The sequence below is a fragment of the Gobio gobio genome, assembly GCF_949357685.1.
Source record: "Gobio gobio genome assembly, chromosome: 8".
Taxonomy (NCBI): domain Eukaryota; kingdom Metazoa; phylum Chordata; class Actinopteri; order Cypriniformes; family Gobionidae; genus Gobio; species Gobio gobio.
This window is the reverse complement of record NC_137114.1, coordinates 45,914,467-45,927,927: the sequence shown is the minus strand read 5'-3', so window position 1 is coordinate 45,927,927 and position 13,461 is coordinate 45,914,467. Positions and strand designations below refer to the sequence as shown.

General features: G+C 37.9%; 1 protein-coding gene across 3 annotated transcripts in view; it reads left to right on the top strand.

Moving 5' to 3' along the window:
* The window catches only part of wdfy1 (WD repeat and FYVE domain containing 1), a 28,623-nt gene that overhangs the window by 4,323 nt on the left and 10,839 nt on the right, over nt 1-13,461 (top strand). For all 3 annotated transcript variants that reach the window (XR_013816950.1, XR_013816951.1, XM_079822679.1), the window contains exons 3-8: nt 454-527; nt 6,921-6,975; nt 8,131-8,281; nt 10,442-10,554; nt 12,183-12,309; nt 12,908-13,013. Coding sequence is in view for 1 of the 3 variants with exons in the window: in XM_079822679.1 (XP_079678805.1) it covers nt 454-527; nt 6,921-6,975; nt 8,131-8,281; nt 10,442-10,554; nt 12,183-12,309; nt 12,908-13,013 (626 nt within the window). In the remaining 2 variants the exon portion in view is untranslated. The remainder of the gene's footprint in view (nt 1-453; nt 528-6,920; nt 6,976-8,130; nt 8,282-10,441; nt 10,555-12,182; nt 12,310-12,907; nt 13,014-13,461) is intronic.

The following is a 13,461-nucleotide window of genomic DNA, read 5'->3' as shown; positions in this document are numbered from 1 at the left end:
GAGCAGGTTTGACATGAATGACACTTTGAGCAAACTTTTATAGTTTTAATAGTATTTTTTCAGGATTAGCTATTTTTTTTCAGTTTTTATTTGAATATAAACAGCACTTTTGATTCAATCTCTTGAATGAATGATTCAATGACAAATACATATTGTTAACAGTCACTTGTCGCCACCTACTGGTGTAACGATGTAATAGATGCAATCGTTATTTTAAGCGCCAAATTTAGTCGCTTCCATAGACATCAGTGTTTATGTCCGAACTATAAACTTTTATCCCAGTACTTCTGTAGTAATTGGAATATTTGTAACAGAAATAATGATACTGTGTGGTTGATTAAAAAAAACGAAGTGTTGTCTTTGGTGCCGCTAGTAGCACACAAATGACACGCTTCACCTTTAAGCAGCAGAAATCTCAGAGGAAGTAGGTCAAGTGTTTCTGTTTCTGTCCAGCTCCGTGCTCCTGTATGTCATATCACCATGAGAGCAAGCGGATCTTCATAGGACAGGACAATGGGGCCGTTGTGGTAAGTGTCACTGTATCGCCCCCCCGAGGGCTAAAGTGTTTTCATATGCTGAATATTATGTCTCTATGGGTGTTTCTCAAACGGAAGGCTGCATCTTAGTGATGCAGTGTCCTTCCTAGTCCAGTCCTTCTAAGGATTGTAGGCTAGAATGAGGCGGTCTAGTAGGCAAGGCAAGGCAAGTTTATTTGTATAGCACATTTCATACACAGTGGCAAATCAAAGTGCTTTACACACAATAGTAAGTGCGCATGGCTACGTCACACATGTTCCTGTCCCCACGGTCACAGCACAATAATACTATTAACTTAATTTTGGAAAAATACTTCATATTAAGAATATAGGGCTTTGTAGTCGACCATTTAATACATTAGTTTAGTCATCGGTTAAATGCTGTGTTTGTGGGCGAGTCAAGATGTTTGCGAGACACCGTACAACACAGACGGGCATTATACAAATGTCTTTTCTAGTGATGTAGAACCGCAATACAGTGAAATCAGAAATACAGGCGACTCGTTTAGGCGGTTCAGATTCGATTCTTTCTTCTGGGAGACAATAACTTGATTTATTGTGCACTTTCGGCTTTACAACTTTGCAGGGCGTTTACATTCACTAACCGCTGTATTACACACTGCGTGAAAGGAAATATGTGACCCCGTCTGTGAAACCCCGGCTAAAGTCGCATAATCTAATGATGAGGTATAGAGCGTCAAAGTAGTCATAGCCATATAAATGACCAAAACAGGTGATTTTTGTTTATTGCTGTAAATGATAGATTATACCAAGGGCTTTGAGATGCAGTACTCAATTTTTCATTTATAATATTATAAATACTGAAATAAATGATTTAATTGACGCTACGTTTTATTATTTTGCACCAAAAAATACCGGACGTGGGCTTCTTAAATATTGATTTAATGTTTACTTTCGACGCAGAAACAACTGCTGATTCTTATATCATTCGGTTCAGAAACATATTTTTTACAATTACAAAGTGCAAACAGACCATAATTTCAATCCGCATGACCAACGATCAGGTCAGTGTCGGGAAAGGCAAGATAACGGCGACTTAAGCCGGGTTCCGATTTCTGTGTGGATTTCTTTGTGCCATCACCGACATTTCAGGAACAGCTTATTAGTTTTCAAACTCCACCTTCTGCCGATATATCATCTTATTTGAAAGACATTTAATGGCTGCGACGTGTCGAAATAGTTTGTTTTTTGGATGCTGATGCGCTGGGTTTATGAATTCGCTCTCTGACAGGGCGGCCGCTGGCCAGAACAGCTGATAGTTTAATTAATAAGGATTAATATAGGCCTACTGTTTTTTTGTAGGCTAAATAAAGAACCCGTATTATATATTAATATAAAAAAGTTGCGTATGTCCTTCGGAAGCAAAGCTCTGGCGTCTGATGTTTTGGTTTCGGTTTGTAAACCTATACGAATAGAACATGCATGAATGAGAACATAAAGTGCAGGACGTGCTTTATGTAAAAGAGTTATTAAGCGCAATGAGCCATGTAAAAATCATAATGAATCATAATCTAATCGAAAAGTGAAGATTCACAGTTATCACTAACTGTACAAAGTTTGAGACTGACCTGTTCACTTGGTAGGGCATTAGATTTACTTTACAAATGTTACACAGTGAGACTTTCTATGGATGTTTTATATATTAATGGATAAATATATAGGCCTATTAATTACATTTTCTTCTGAGATTTCATTTTACTAATAAAGTTATAGTCTACAAATCATTAGAGTGAACTGACTTTGTAAATCAAGCTCTGGTACCCCCATTCGTTTCAATGTTTCACGCTTTTTGGACATGCACATCATAATAAATAGACTTGTTTTACAAAACTCTAAGAATTTTCCCATAAATGTGTCCTATATCACTGAAAATGGGAGAATCTAAGCTTTTATGTGGGATATGGCACGTAGTCAGAATAATAATGGTTAAAATGTTTTGCAATTTTAAAAATAAGCTTGATTTTAAAATTGGAATTTCTCAAAATCATGATTTTCTGAGGCCGAAATTCAAATAATTTTTGACATGGTCTTACTCAGTCAATATTAAAGATATCAAGGTTATATTTTCACAGAATGTTCTTTACATTATGTAGGATGATTTTATGTATAAAACAGTGAATCACCAAAAAATGACTTTAGCTGGGTTTTCACAGACAGGGTCACATATTTGAAAAACCATAATAGGGGCACTTTAAAAGCAGATGTATAGGCAAGTAGCATACTCTAGTTTCACTTCCTTTTTGTGAGGCGCTCCACTTCACAGAGACCGAGACGGCAGAAAGTGAGCCATGTTTGTTTTCTTTAATTTACAAAAGCACATTTTGTTTTTTTATTGTGAGTTTACAGAAATAAAAGTATATATACTACAGTTTTGAATGATGTATTACTCTTATCAAAAATGGAGAATTTTAAGTTGTTTCTGAGGGAAAAAATGCAAGTGATCTCGCCGGCGCCTCCATGTCGTGCAGTAAGTGCGATAATACTTCAGCTTTCACACTCCACACAAATACTTGGGTATGCGCCTAATTATAGTGCATAGCATACCCAATTTATCAAGGTTAACGTTTTAAAGTTGCCATTTATTTGCGTTTCAAATGATAAGCCATATTTGAGGTCATATTTGATGGATGATGGGCAAACATTTGGATTTCTTGCTCGACATACTGTAATTACCACAAGGAACCGACATTAACAATCTGTTCCTCACGGACTGCGTGACTTCGCAACTTCCTATGTTTTTTTTTTTGTGACTGACTAATACAATTTTGGTCGACTAATAGGGGTGTGACGAGATCTCGATTTCTCGTCGAGTTGAAAAGCTGTCTCGTGTCATATTGTAATGACGGAGTGTGAGGGTGAAGTTAGGATATAATATGCCAACACTACGTTTACATTACGCCTCCACTCTAGTTTGGCTTTTTATAGAAATAAAAACAATTAAATTCAGGTGGATAAGTCACTTCAATTCCATCTGCTCATCCAACACGAGCGGTTCGAGTCGTATATAGTGCGCAGCACTGATCACGTGATGAGAAGACATTGAGTGTGTGTTAAGTGTTACTGAAGCGCGCACATTGAGCGTGTGTTACGAGTGTGTGTTACATGTTAGTGGACTCTGTGGAGCGGAGGATTCGTTGGGCAGCAGAAGCGTCAAATTTATATTTGAAAATGCGCGTTCAGCACCACCAGTAACGTTACTATTCCCAGAGTACGCACGATCGCGAAATTCAAAGTGAAAGTAAACGATTTCAATATGTTACCGCTGTTTGAAAGCAGCTCCCTGAGGCAAGCGAATATCTCCCAATATAAAAGCCATCTCGTTGTAACCATCTCTTAGCTCTGTATCATGCTTGAAGAAAAATGTTTGCACTTTGAATATTGAGTACTTTGATTATGGTATTATGGTTATTGTTTGCACTTAATATCTATGATTTGTGGGAAGGAGTTCAGTTAGGAGGTCAAAAGAAGCTCATGTGCGGTTCTAAAGTCAGAAGAGACCGTCCTACAGGAGAGAAGCCAGTCAGTTGAGTTTTTGGCAAAACCTTTACAGTGCTTGTTGACTTTTACTGCATATGATAATTCATACTCAGAAAGTAGAACTGAAATGACATTCATTACAAGATGATGAGTTAAAACATTTCAAATGTTTTTCTAGTCATGTATTTCATCATTGAGGATTTCTCAAAAATACTATGTAAAAATCTTGTCTCGTCTCGTTCTCGTGAACCCTATCTCGTATATCTCGTCTCATGAGATAAGGAGCTCGTCACACCCCTATCGACTGATTTTTAGTCAAGGGGGCAGCCCTATAAAAATCTTTATATTAACTGGCTTTTGATTAATGCAATACTGTGAACGACGAGCGTCTGTGGTCTCCCAGTGGTTTACTTTACTGGCAGTTTTAAGGTGTTAAGGGATTAATTTACACCAGAACAAAAGAAAGCCTTCATCTCTGAAAATATTATGTTTGTCCTACATTTCATAATGAACTCAGACAAGCTCAGTGCCGGCTCATTTTCGTGAACTGGAATGCGTGCAAAGAACTGTGATTGAAGGACACGAAGGATGAACTTGCATTCTGCAAAATGAGCTGAATGAAAGAGGCGAAGCGAAGGCTGACTTCTTAGGATTCTTCAAATTGAGACGGCCTTCAGCGGCACTTGATGACGTGGAAGCCGAAATATGAAGCCGTATCTGTTTAGATGAGTGTATTTGTGTTCACCAAAAAATGTACTTGCATTCCCAAAGTGTATGGTTTTCTGTGAAGAACAAATTGAGATGTTTAGCAGAATGTTCAAACTAGGGCTGCAACAACGAATCGATAAAATCGATAAAATTCGATAATTAAACGAGTTGGCAATGAATTTCATTATCGATTCGTTGTGTTGCGCGACTATTATGCCCCTCAATAAGACGCGGAGATGTTTGAGTATACAAAAAGTGAGGAGCGTGCCGTCCCTCCAGTAGCTCTCATGGTGCTTGTTTACTCGTTATCCAGCTTGACAAGCATGACAAGTTAGCGTTAGCTTGTTAATAACAGTTGTAAAGCAGGGGTGGTATAGTTTGCAAGACTTAAGACACATTTTTATCCACTTGCTTTTTTTGGCCCATTTATTTTTCAATCTGTTGCTATGTTAATTCCGTTAACAAAAAATTTGTCAATATTTACATTTTTGGGAGATCCAGTGAGAACGCATTTGAATTCACCACAGTATTAATAACATCGCTACTGCGAGACCTAGTGGGAAGCGCTCGGTGGAGAATTCTCTGTTATAAACCACAGATATCAGAGCAAACAGAGCGGACGTGCAGACCAGGAGAAACATTTTGAAACATTTCAGGGGTTTCAGTCCACAAATCATAAACATTCACCATGGATTTAATGTAGTAACACCCCATGGTATTGTGGAAGAAATAGTCAAATGTTTTTTCTTTGTTTTCCCTTTTTATTACATTATTCATCTCCGGGTTCGTACAACCTTTTGAGAGTGATATTCAAGCACTTTTCAAGTGTTTCACACTTTTCCAGCACTTCAAAGCTCTAAATATTATCCAATTTTAATATTATTTTTAGTGTGATGATTTGTAAAACTAAAAGTTTAAAGGTGCTGGCCACTTTATGGCAAAAAAACACTATAACCAGTAGGTGGTGGCATAGGAGTACTTATTTGACTTATTAGACATTTCCATTCCTTAATATATGGAAAAAAGTAGCAAGTCACAAAGTCTCATGAAAAACTAAAACTTTTCTTCAAACTGTGACTGGATTACACAGAAAACAAGTTAAGAGTGTTCCTTTTAGTTCAGTATGATACTATAGTATAGAAGAATAGTACATTTAATAAGAGTGGAATATTACAATTTTCCTTATACAAATGAGGTTGTTGCACATTACTGTTGTTAATAAAAGTTAATTTTTTCGGCATAACAATTCAAGCTCAGCGCTACACTGTTAAATTTCCAATAAACAAACATGTACTATTATTAGTAACTGCACAAAACAATGCAAAACAATAGTCATTTTATGATTAAATTGTGGTGCTGGTGCCACTGCTCTCAAATGTTAATCTGGAGCCCTGTATTATCAAAGTATTTATTTGTAATACAGTGGAAATTAGTAGATATGGTTAGCATGTTGATTTACGGTGTGCGCCCCTACATTTCTGGTTGTGCCCCTGAAATTTTCAGTTGGGGGCCACTGTGCTCCTAGTGAAAAAAGTTAGTCTAGAGCCCTGCATTATAATTTAAAAGTCTCCTCTGCTCAGCAAGAATGCATTTATTTGATAGTAAATACAGTAATATTTAAAATAACTGTTTTCTATGTGAATATATGTTAAAATGTAATTTATTCCTGTGATCAAAGCTGAATTTTCAGCATCATTACTCCAGTCTTCAGTGTCACATGATCCTGCAGAAATCAGTGTAATATGATGATTTGATGATCATGAAAAAAAGTTTAATTTTAGTCACGATTCTTTGATGTATAGAAGTTGAAAACAAGATTTATTTGAAATAGAAATCCGTTGTAACATCATTATAAATGTCTTCACTGTCACTTTTAATCAATTCAATGCATCCTTGCTAAATAAAAAAGTATAGTTTTTTAAATAAAAAAATCTTACTGACCCCAAACTTTTTAATGGTGGTTTATAACAGGGACTGCATGTGGACAAAAAAACACCATAAAAGTAATCAGAAGACTTGAAAAATGTATGCATAAATGGTGCATTTGTCCTTATTTGGATCTTGAGTGACCCGATCACTGTATGGAAAAGTCCTCAAAAGATGAAAGTGGTCTGGGTTTGTAGCCAGCGTTAGTAAGTTGGTAAATTCATGCAGTGTTCTTTGTTCTGTCTTTCACAGGAGTTCCTCATCTCAGAAGATTTCAACAAAATGAACCATGTAAAAACATACCCAGGTAAAACCAGAGACTTGTGTGTTATTTCCATTAGTGTTCTAACACACGTTAGATGATGGGTTGGATTTCCCTTCCAGCAGAGCGCTGAAGTGTGTTTGTACGGCACATGTGCTTTCTTTCTTTCTTTCTCCTGGGTGTGTGTGTGTGTGTGTGTTTCCTTGATAGATGGGAAACACACACACTACGCTACTTTCCTTTGGCCCACCCAATCACTTGAGGATCATTTGTTCTTTCCCAGCATGCCCTGGGGCTGAGATTCTCATGTGAGCTTGCACACACTAGATGATTATGACTGGATGAGTCAGAGCAGCTCTGGAAAATGTGTCTGGAGAAAACCGGACAATGCCAGGAAAGCGTGTGTGTGTGTGTGTGAGAGAGAGAGAGAGAGATGGTATTCCGGCTCATAACCGTCAAATATTTTACTAGACTTAATTTGTATGAATTAGTTGGTATTGTGATCTGCATTATGTTGCTTTCTGGTCAAATTCAGTTACAGTGTTAGTCACCCTATCAAAGAATGACATCATCAGATGACATCATCTCTCAAACATCTCGACACACAATGCTCTCAGCCTTCACAGCAAATCACAAAAGTGTGTGTTGGTGTGCAGATGATGATCCGCATAAAGTGCAGTACAGCAGAGCACCATTCATGGAGTACTGAATCCCACAATGCAATTTGCTCAACTTCATCTGTCACGAATGAACCAGAAGAAAGAATACGTTTTTTCTTAACTCATTGTGTGATTGGACTGCCAAAGGTTAAGACATTTGACCCAAAATTAAATGAATTAAAATGCTAAAATAATTAAACATTCATGCAAAAAAACCTGTTACTTTAGTATTTTTATTTTTCAAATAATATTAATATTATGAGTTAGATTTTATATTTTCATTTTATTTTTTGTTCAATCTTTTGTAGGCTAATTTTTATTTCTTTTGTAGCTTTGATGTGCTTTTATTTCAGTTTAAGGTTTTCTTTGTTTCCAGTTAATTTAGCGTTTTTTGCTTTGGCATAATTTATCATTTTAGTTTTCTTTATTAAATAAATGAAGTAAATTGTATTTGATTTCAGCTTAATTTCTATTTACAAAACGGTTTTTAGTAGTTTTAGTTAACAATAATAACCCTAACTCCAACTGTTTGTGTGTGCAGCCCATCAGAACCGTGTGTCGGACCTCATCTTCTCTCTGGAGAGTCAGTGGGTGATCAGTACGGGTCATGATAAAAGCATCAGCTGGATGAGCACTCAGAGCGGCTCTATGCTGGGACGCCACAGCTTCGGATCATGGGCTTCCTGTTTACAGTATCCTTGACTTGAGTCTCTCCCTGAGAAATATTTCAAATGCATTTTTACATTTTATGCATGCGATTTCTGTGGGTCGCAGTGGTTTCTGTAGGGGTGGTGAGCCATGTTGGAGGAAACGTTACGTGTGCTAATGAAATTATATTAATAATATTTTGTTTTAATATTATTATTATTTATTTTTTTGGGTTAATAATAATTATATTGTTACTTGAAAATACGCATGCAACTTTCATCAGAATTTCTGTCCAGTTTGGGGGTGGTCAGATTTTTTATGTTTTTGAAACATCTTTTGCTCATCAAGGCTGCATTTATTTGATCAATAATATTGTAAAAACAGTAATATTGTGAAATATTATTACAGTTTAAAAGAAGTGTTTTCTATTGTTAAAATGTCATTTATTCCTGTGATCAAAGCTGAATTTTTAGCTCCAGTCTTCAGTGTCACATGATCCTTCAGAATTTATTATAATATGATGATTTGCTGCTCAAAGGGTTAGTTCACCCAAAAATGAAAATTCTGTCATTAATGACTTCCCCCTCATGTCGTTGGACACCCGTAAGACCTCCGTTCATCTTCGGAACAGAAATTAAGATATTTTAGTTGAAATCTGATGGCTCTGAAAGGCCTCCATTGGCACAATGCACTTTACACTCTCAAGACCCTTAAAAGGTACTAAAGACGTCGTTACAAAGTCCATCTCACTACAGTGGTTCTACAATAACTTTATGAAGTGACGAGAATAGTTTGTGCGCAAAAAAAAACTAAATAACGACTTTTATAGTGGGCAGTCGTGGCCTAATGGTTAGAGAGTCGGACTTGTAACCGGAAGGTTGCGGGTTTGAGTCTCAGGTCCGGCAGGAATTGTCAGTGTGTGTGTGTGTGTGTGTGTGTGTGTGTGTGTGTGTGTGTGTGTGAAATGTGCTATTCAAATAAACCAAACTTGACACGCCTTACCAAGTTTAATAACAAGAACAAACTGTGTTAAATAAAATTTGAAGTAAAAAGGTATTCGTCCCACAGTGTTTTTTATACTTTACCACAGTAAAGGATGTGAATAGTTATAATAGACTTAATTATAAGCAAACGAAAGGAAGAAACGTTTATAATCCCCTGCAAGCATGGGTGCGACGTGAGTGCAAGATTTAGGAAAAGAAACGAGATGTCCATGTCCATTGGGATAAAATGGACTAGTGTTAAAATTCACGGAAAAATCGAGTGTCCAGATCACAAAACAGAATGAAAAAGTGCTATCTGACCATTATTACCTTTCTAGGCTAAACAAAACTTTGTGCTTCACTCCTGTGCTAATATTCCCGTGAAACAGCATTCACATACAAAACACTGGGTTAGTAAAATAACGAAATAATTTTTTAAGTAGAAAATAGTATTTATGTAAAGAGATATATTAAATTAAAAAGAGCTCAACTCTTAAGTGGAAGGAAGCCCTCACGTGCAGCCTAGCGGACGAGTCATTATTTGGGTTACTAAAAATAACGAAATTATAGTTTTAAGTAGAAAATAGTATTTATGTAAAGAGATATAGTAAACCCCCCCCCCCCAAAGGACGATATCATCGACCATCACAATGTTTTACTGTAAACATCGTCAACTGCCAATTTAGGAGACATCGCCCAACCTTAGTCAACACTACATAAGTCGTTTTTTAGGGTTTTTTTGCGCACAAAAACTATTCTCGACGCTTCATAAAGTTATTGTAGAACCACTGTAGTGAGATGGACTTTGTAATGACGTCTTTAGTACCTTTTTATGGGTCTTGAGAGTGTAAAGTGCATTGTGCCAATGGAGGCCTTTCAGAGCCATCAGATTTCAACTAAAATATCTTCATTTCTGTTCTGAAGATGAACGGAGGTCTGACGGGTGTCGAACGACATGAGGGTAAGTAATTAATGACAGAATTTTCATTTTTGGGTGAACTAACCCTTTAAGAAACATCATCATCAAAGTTGTGATGCTTCATATTTTTGTGGAAACCGTAGTTCTTCTCATGCTTATCTAGTTTACAAGTCCCTGAATGTCATTCAAAGACATTTTAATGGATTGGTAAATGATTTAGTGTTTTAAACTGCCTTAAGTACGATTTTTGTTATTAGGATTATTTCCTCTGTTCTGTGTTGTTTTCTTGACTACATATGCAGATATGATAATGATACCCAGCATGCCTTTGTGGGAGATTATTCAGGGCAGATCACTCTTCTGAAACTGGATGAACAGTCGTGTTCTGTCATTACCACACTAAAGGGACATGAAGGTAACACACCTACTGTACAAATATACATCCGTACCATGCTATCTGAATCTGTTGTTATATATACACTCACCTAAAGGATTATTAGGAACACCTGTTCAATTTCTCATTAATGCAATTATCTAATCAACCAATAACTTGGCAGTTGCTTCAATGCATTTAGGGGTGTGGTCCTGGTCAAGACAATCTCCTGAACTCCAAACTGAATGTCAGAATGGGAAAGAAAGGTGATTTAAGCAATTTTGAGCGTGGCATGGTTGTTGGTGCCAGACGGGCCGGTCTGAGTATTTCACAATCTGCTCAGTTACTGGGATTTTCACGGACAACCATTTCTAGGGTTTATAAAGAATGGTGTGAAAAGGGAAAAACATCCAGTATGCGGCAGTCCTGTGGGCGAAAATGCCTTGTTGATGCTAGAGGTCAGAGGAGAATGGGCCGACTGATTCAAGCTGATAGAAGAGCAACTGAAATAACCACTCGTTACAACCGAGGTATGCAGCAAAGCATTTGTGAAGCCACAACACGCACAACCTTGAGGCGGATGGGCTACAACAGCAGAAGACCCCACCGGGTACCACTCATCTCCACTACAAATAGGAAAAAGAGGCTACAATTGGCACTAGCTCACCAAAATTGGACAGTTGAAGACTGGAAAAATGTTGCCTGGTCTGATGAGTCTCGATTTCTGTTGAGACATTCAGATGGTAGAGTCAGAATTTGGCGTAAACAGAATGAGAACATGGATCCATCATGCCTTGTTACCACTGTGCAGGCTGGTGGTGGTGGTGTAATGGTGTGGGGGATGTTTTCTTGGCACACTTTAGGCCCCTTAGTGCCAGTTGGGCATTGTTTAAATGCCACGGCCTACCTGAGCATTGTTTCTGACCATGTCCATCCCTTTATGACCACCATGTCCCCATCCTCTGATGGCTACTTCCAGCAGGATAATGCACCATGTCACAAAGCTCGAATCATTTCAAATTGGTTTCTTGAACATGACAATGAGTTCACTGTACTAAAATGGCCCCCACAGTCACCAGATCTCAACCCAATAGAGCATCTTTGGGATGTGGTGGAACGGGAGCTTCGTGCCCTGGATGTGCATCCCACAAATCTCCATCAACTGCAAGATGCTATCCTATCAATATGGGCCAACATTTCTAAAGAATGCTTTCAGCACCTTGTTGAATCAATGCCACGTAGAATTAAGGCAGTTCTGAAGGCGAAAGGGGGTCAAACACAGTATTAGTATGGTGCTCCTAATAATCCTTTAGGTGAGTGTAGATGTATATATAAAGTTCACTTTGACGGGCTCTTTTGAAATCCTGAAATAAACTCCAAACGAACTTCGTTTTGGCCTGATTTTCTTCGAAGTGATGTCACACCAGTTCACTCTTTGATTTCTCTTGAAGCATAACAGGGCCTTTATACTCCACATTAAGTCGTTTAGAGCTAAAAGGTTTTGTCTCCAAACTATAGCTTGCTTTTTCTCAACACATACACACACATCTGAGTGTCTTTTGTAACTGGTTTCACAGTTTTGTGAAAGAAAATGAACTGATTTCACACCTGAGCTTTTACGTTAACACCCTTCTACCTGTCTGTCTGTCTGTCTGTCTGTCTGTCTGTAGGGAGTGTTGCTGTGTTATATTGGGATCCGGTTCAGAGGTGGCTGTTTTCTGGAGCATCTGATCACAGTGTGATCATGTGGGACATTGGAGGCAGACAGGGACGCACACTACTACTGCAGGGACACCAGTGAGACACACACACACACACACACACACACACACACACACATGTCTGGTTCACTATCTTTGTGGGGACTCTCCATAGACGTAATGGTTTTTATACTGTACAAACTGTATTTCCCCTTACACTAAACCTACCCATCACACAAAACCTTCTGCATTTTTTGAATTTCAAAAGACAATGTTTAGTCTATTTTTTTTTAAAGTTATTTGTCATGTTTACATTGTAATAACCCTTGTCACTATACACATTTGTGTCCTCATAAACCATATATTCAACATACGCACACTTGACAGTAATAATGAAACATTGCTATAAGTGCTACCAGGCTGTGAATGGCATGAGAAACCAAAATCGAGAACTATGGGAATTAAGTAGTATTTCTCTATTTTCAGTTCCATTTTATTTTTAATTCTATTATTATGTTTAGAACTTTCTGTTCACAGTTTCCATAAAAATATGAAGCAGCACAACTGATAGTAATCATAAATGTTTCTTGAGCAGAAAATCCTCATATTAGAATGATTTCTGAAGGATCATGAGACACTGAAGAATAATCAGTTGTCTGGTCCAGTCAGTCATTCTGTTTGTGTCTGTGTCTCAGTGAGAAGGTCCAGGCGTTGCGGTATCTGCGTTTGACCCATCAGTTGGTGTCCTGCTCTGCTGATGGAGGAATAACAGTGTGGAACATGGACACAACACGAGAAGAGGTACTTGTACAGTAGTTGACATAATATGGACGTATAGCTGTTACCAGGGCTTGACATTAACATCTGCCAAATGTGGGTCTCATCTCTCCTACAGCGATTTACACACAACCCTCCTCCCCTCACTCACTCGTTTCATCTGCTCCAGATGAATATAGTTGCTGTTACGGGGATTGAATTTCGCTGTGGGATTGCGCGCATTGCGCATAATTGTACTCATTCCCGCAGATTTTGTGCTCACACCCAAAGTGCGGCACATAAAGCCGCATTTCAGAACTAAATTGAGTTATTTTTTGCTGCTTATTGCTGTTGGGGTAACAGTTTAGGACCCAGGACCAGTAGTGAAAAATCAAGACCCAAGAGTCAGGAGTGCAATTAATTAAAGAAAAATTGACTGAAGAATAGTTTGCAGTTTCATCAGTCTCACAAGGAGTTAGTAGGCCACTACCCA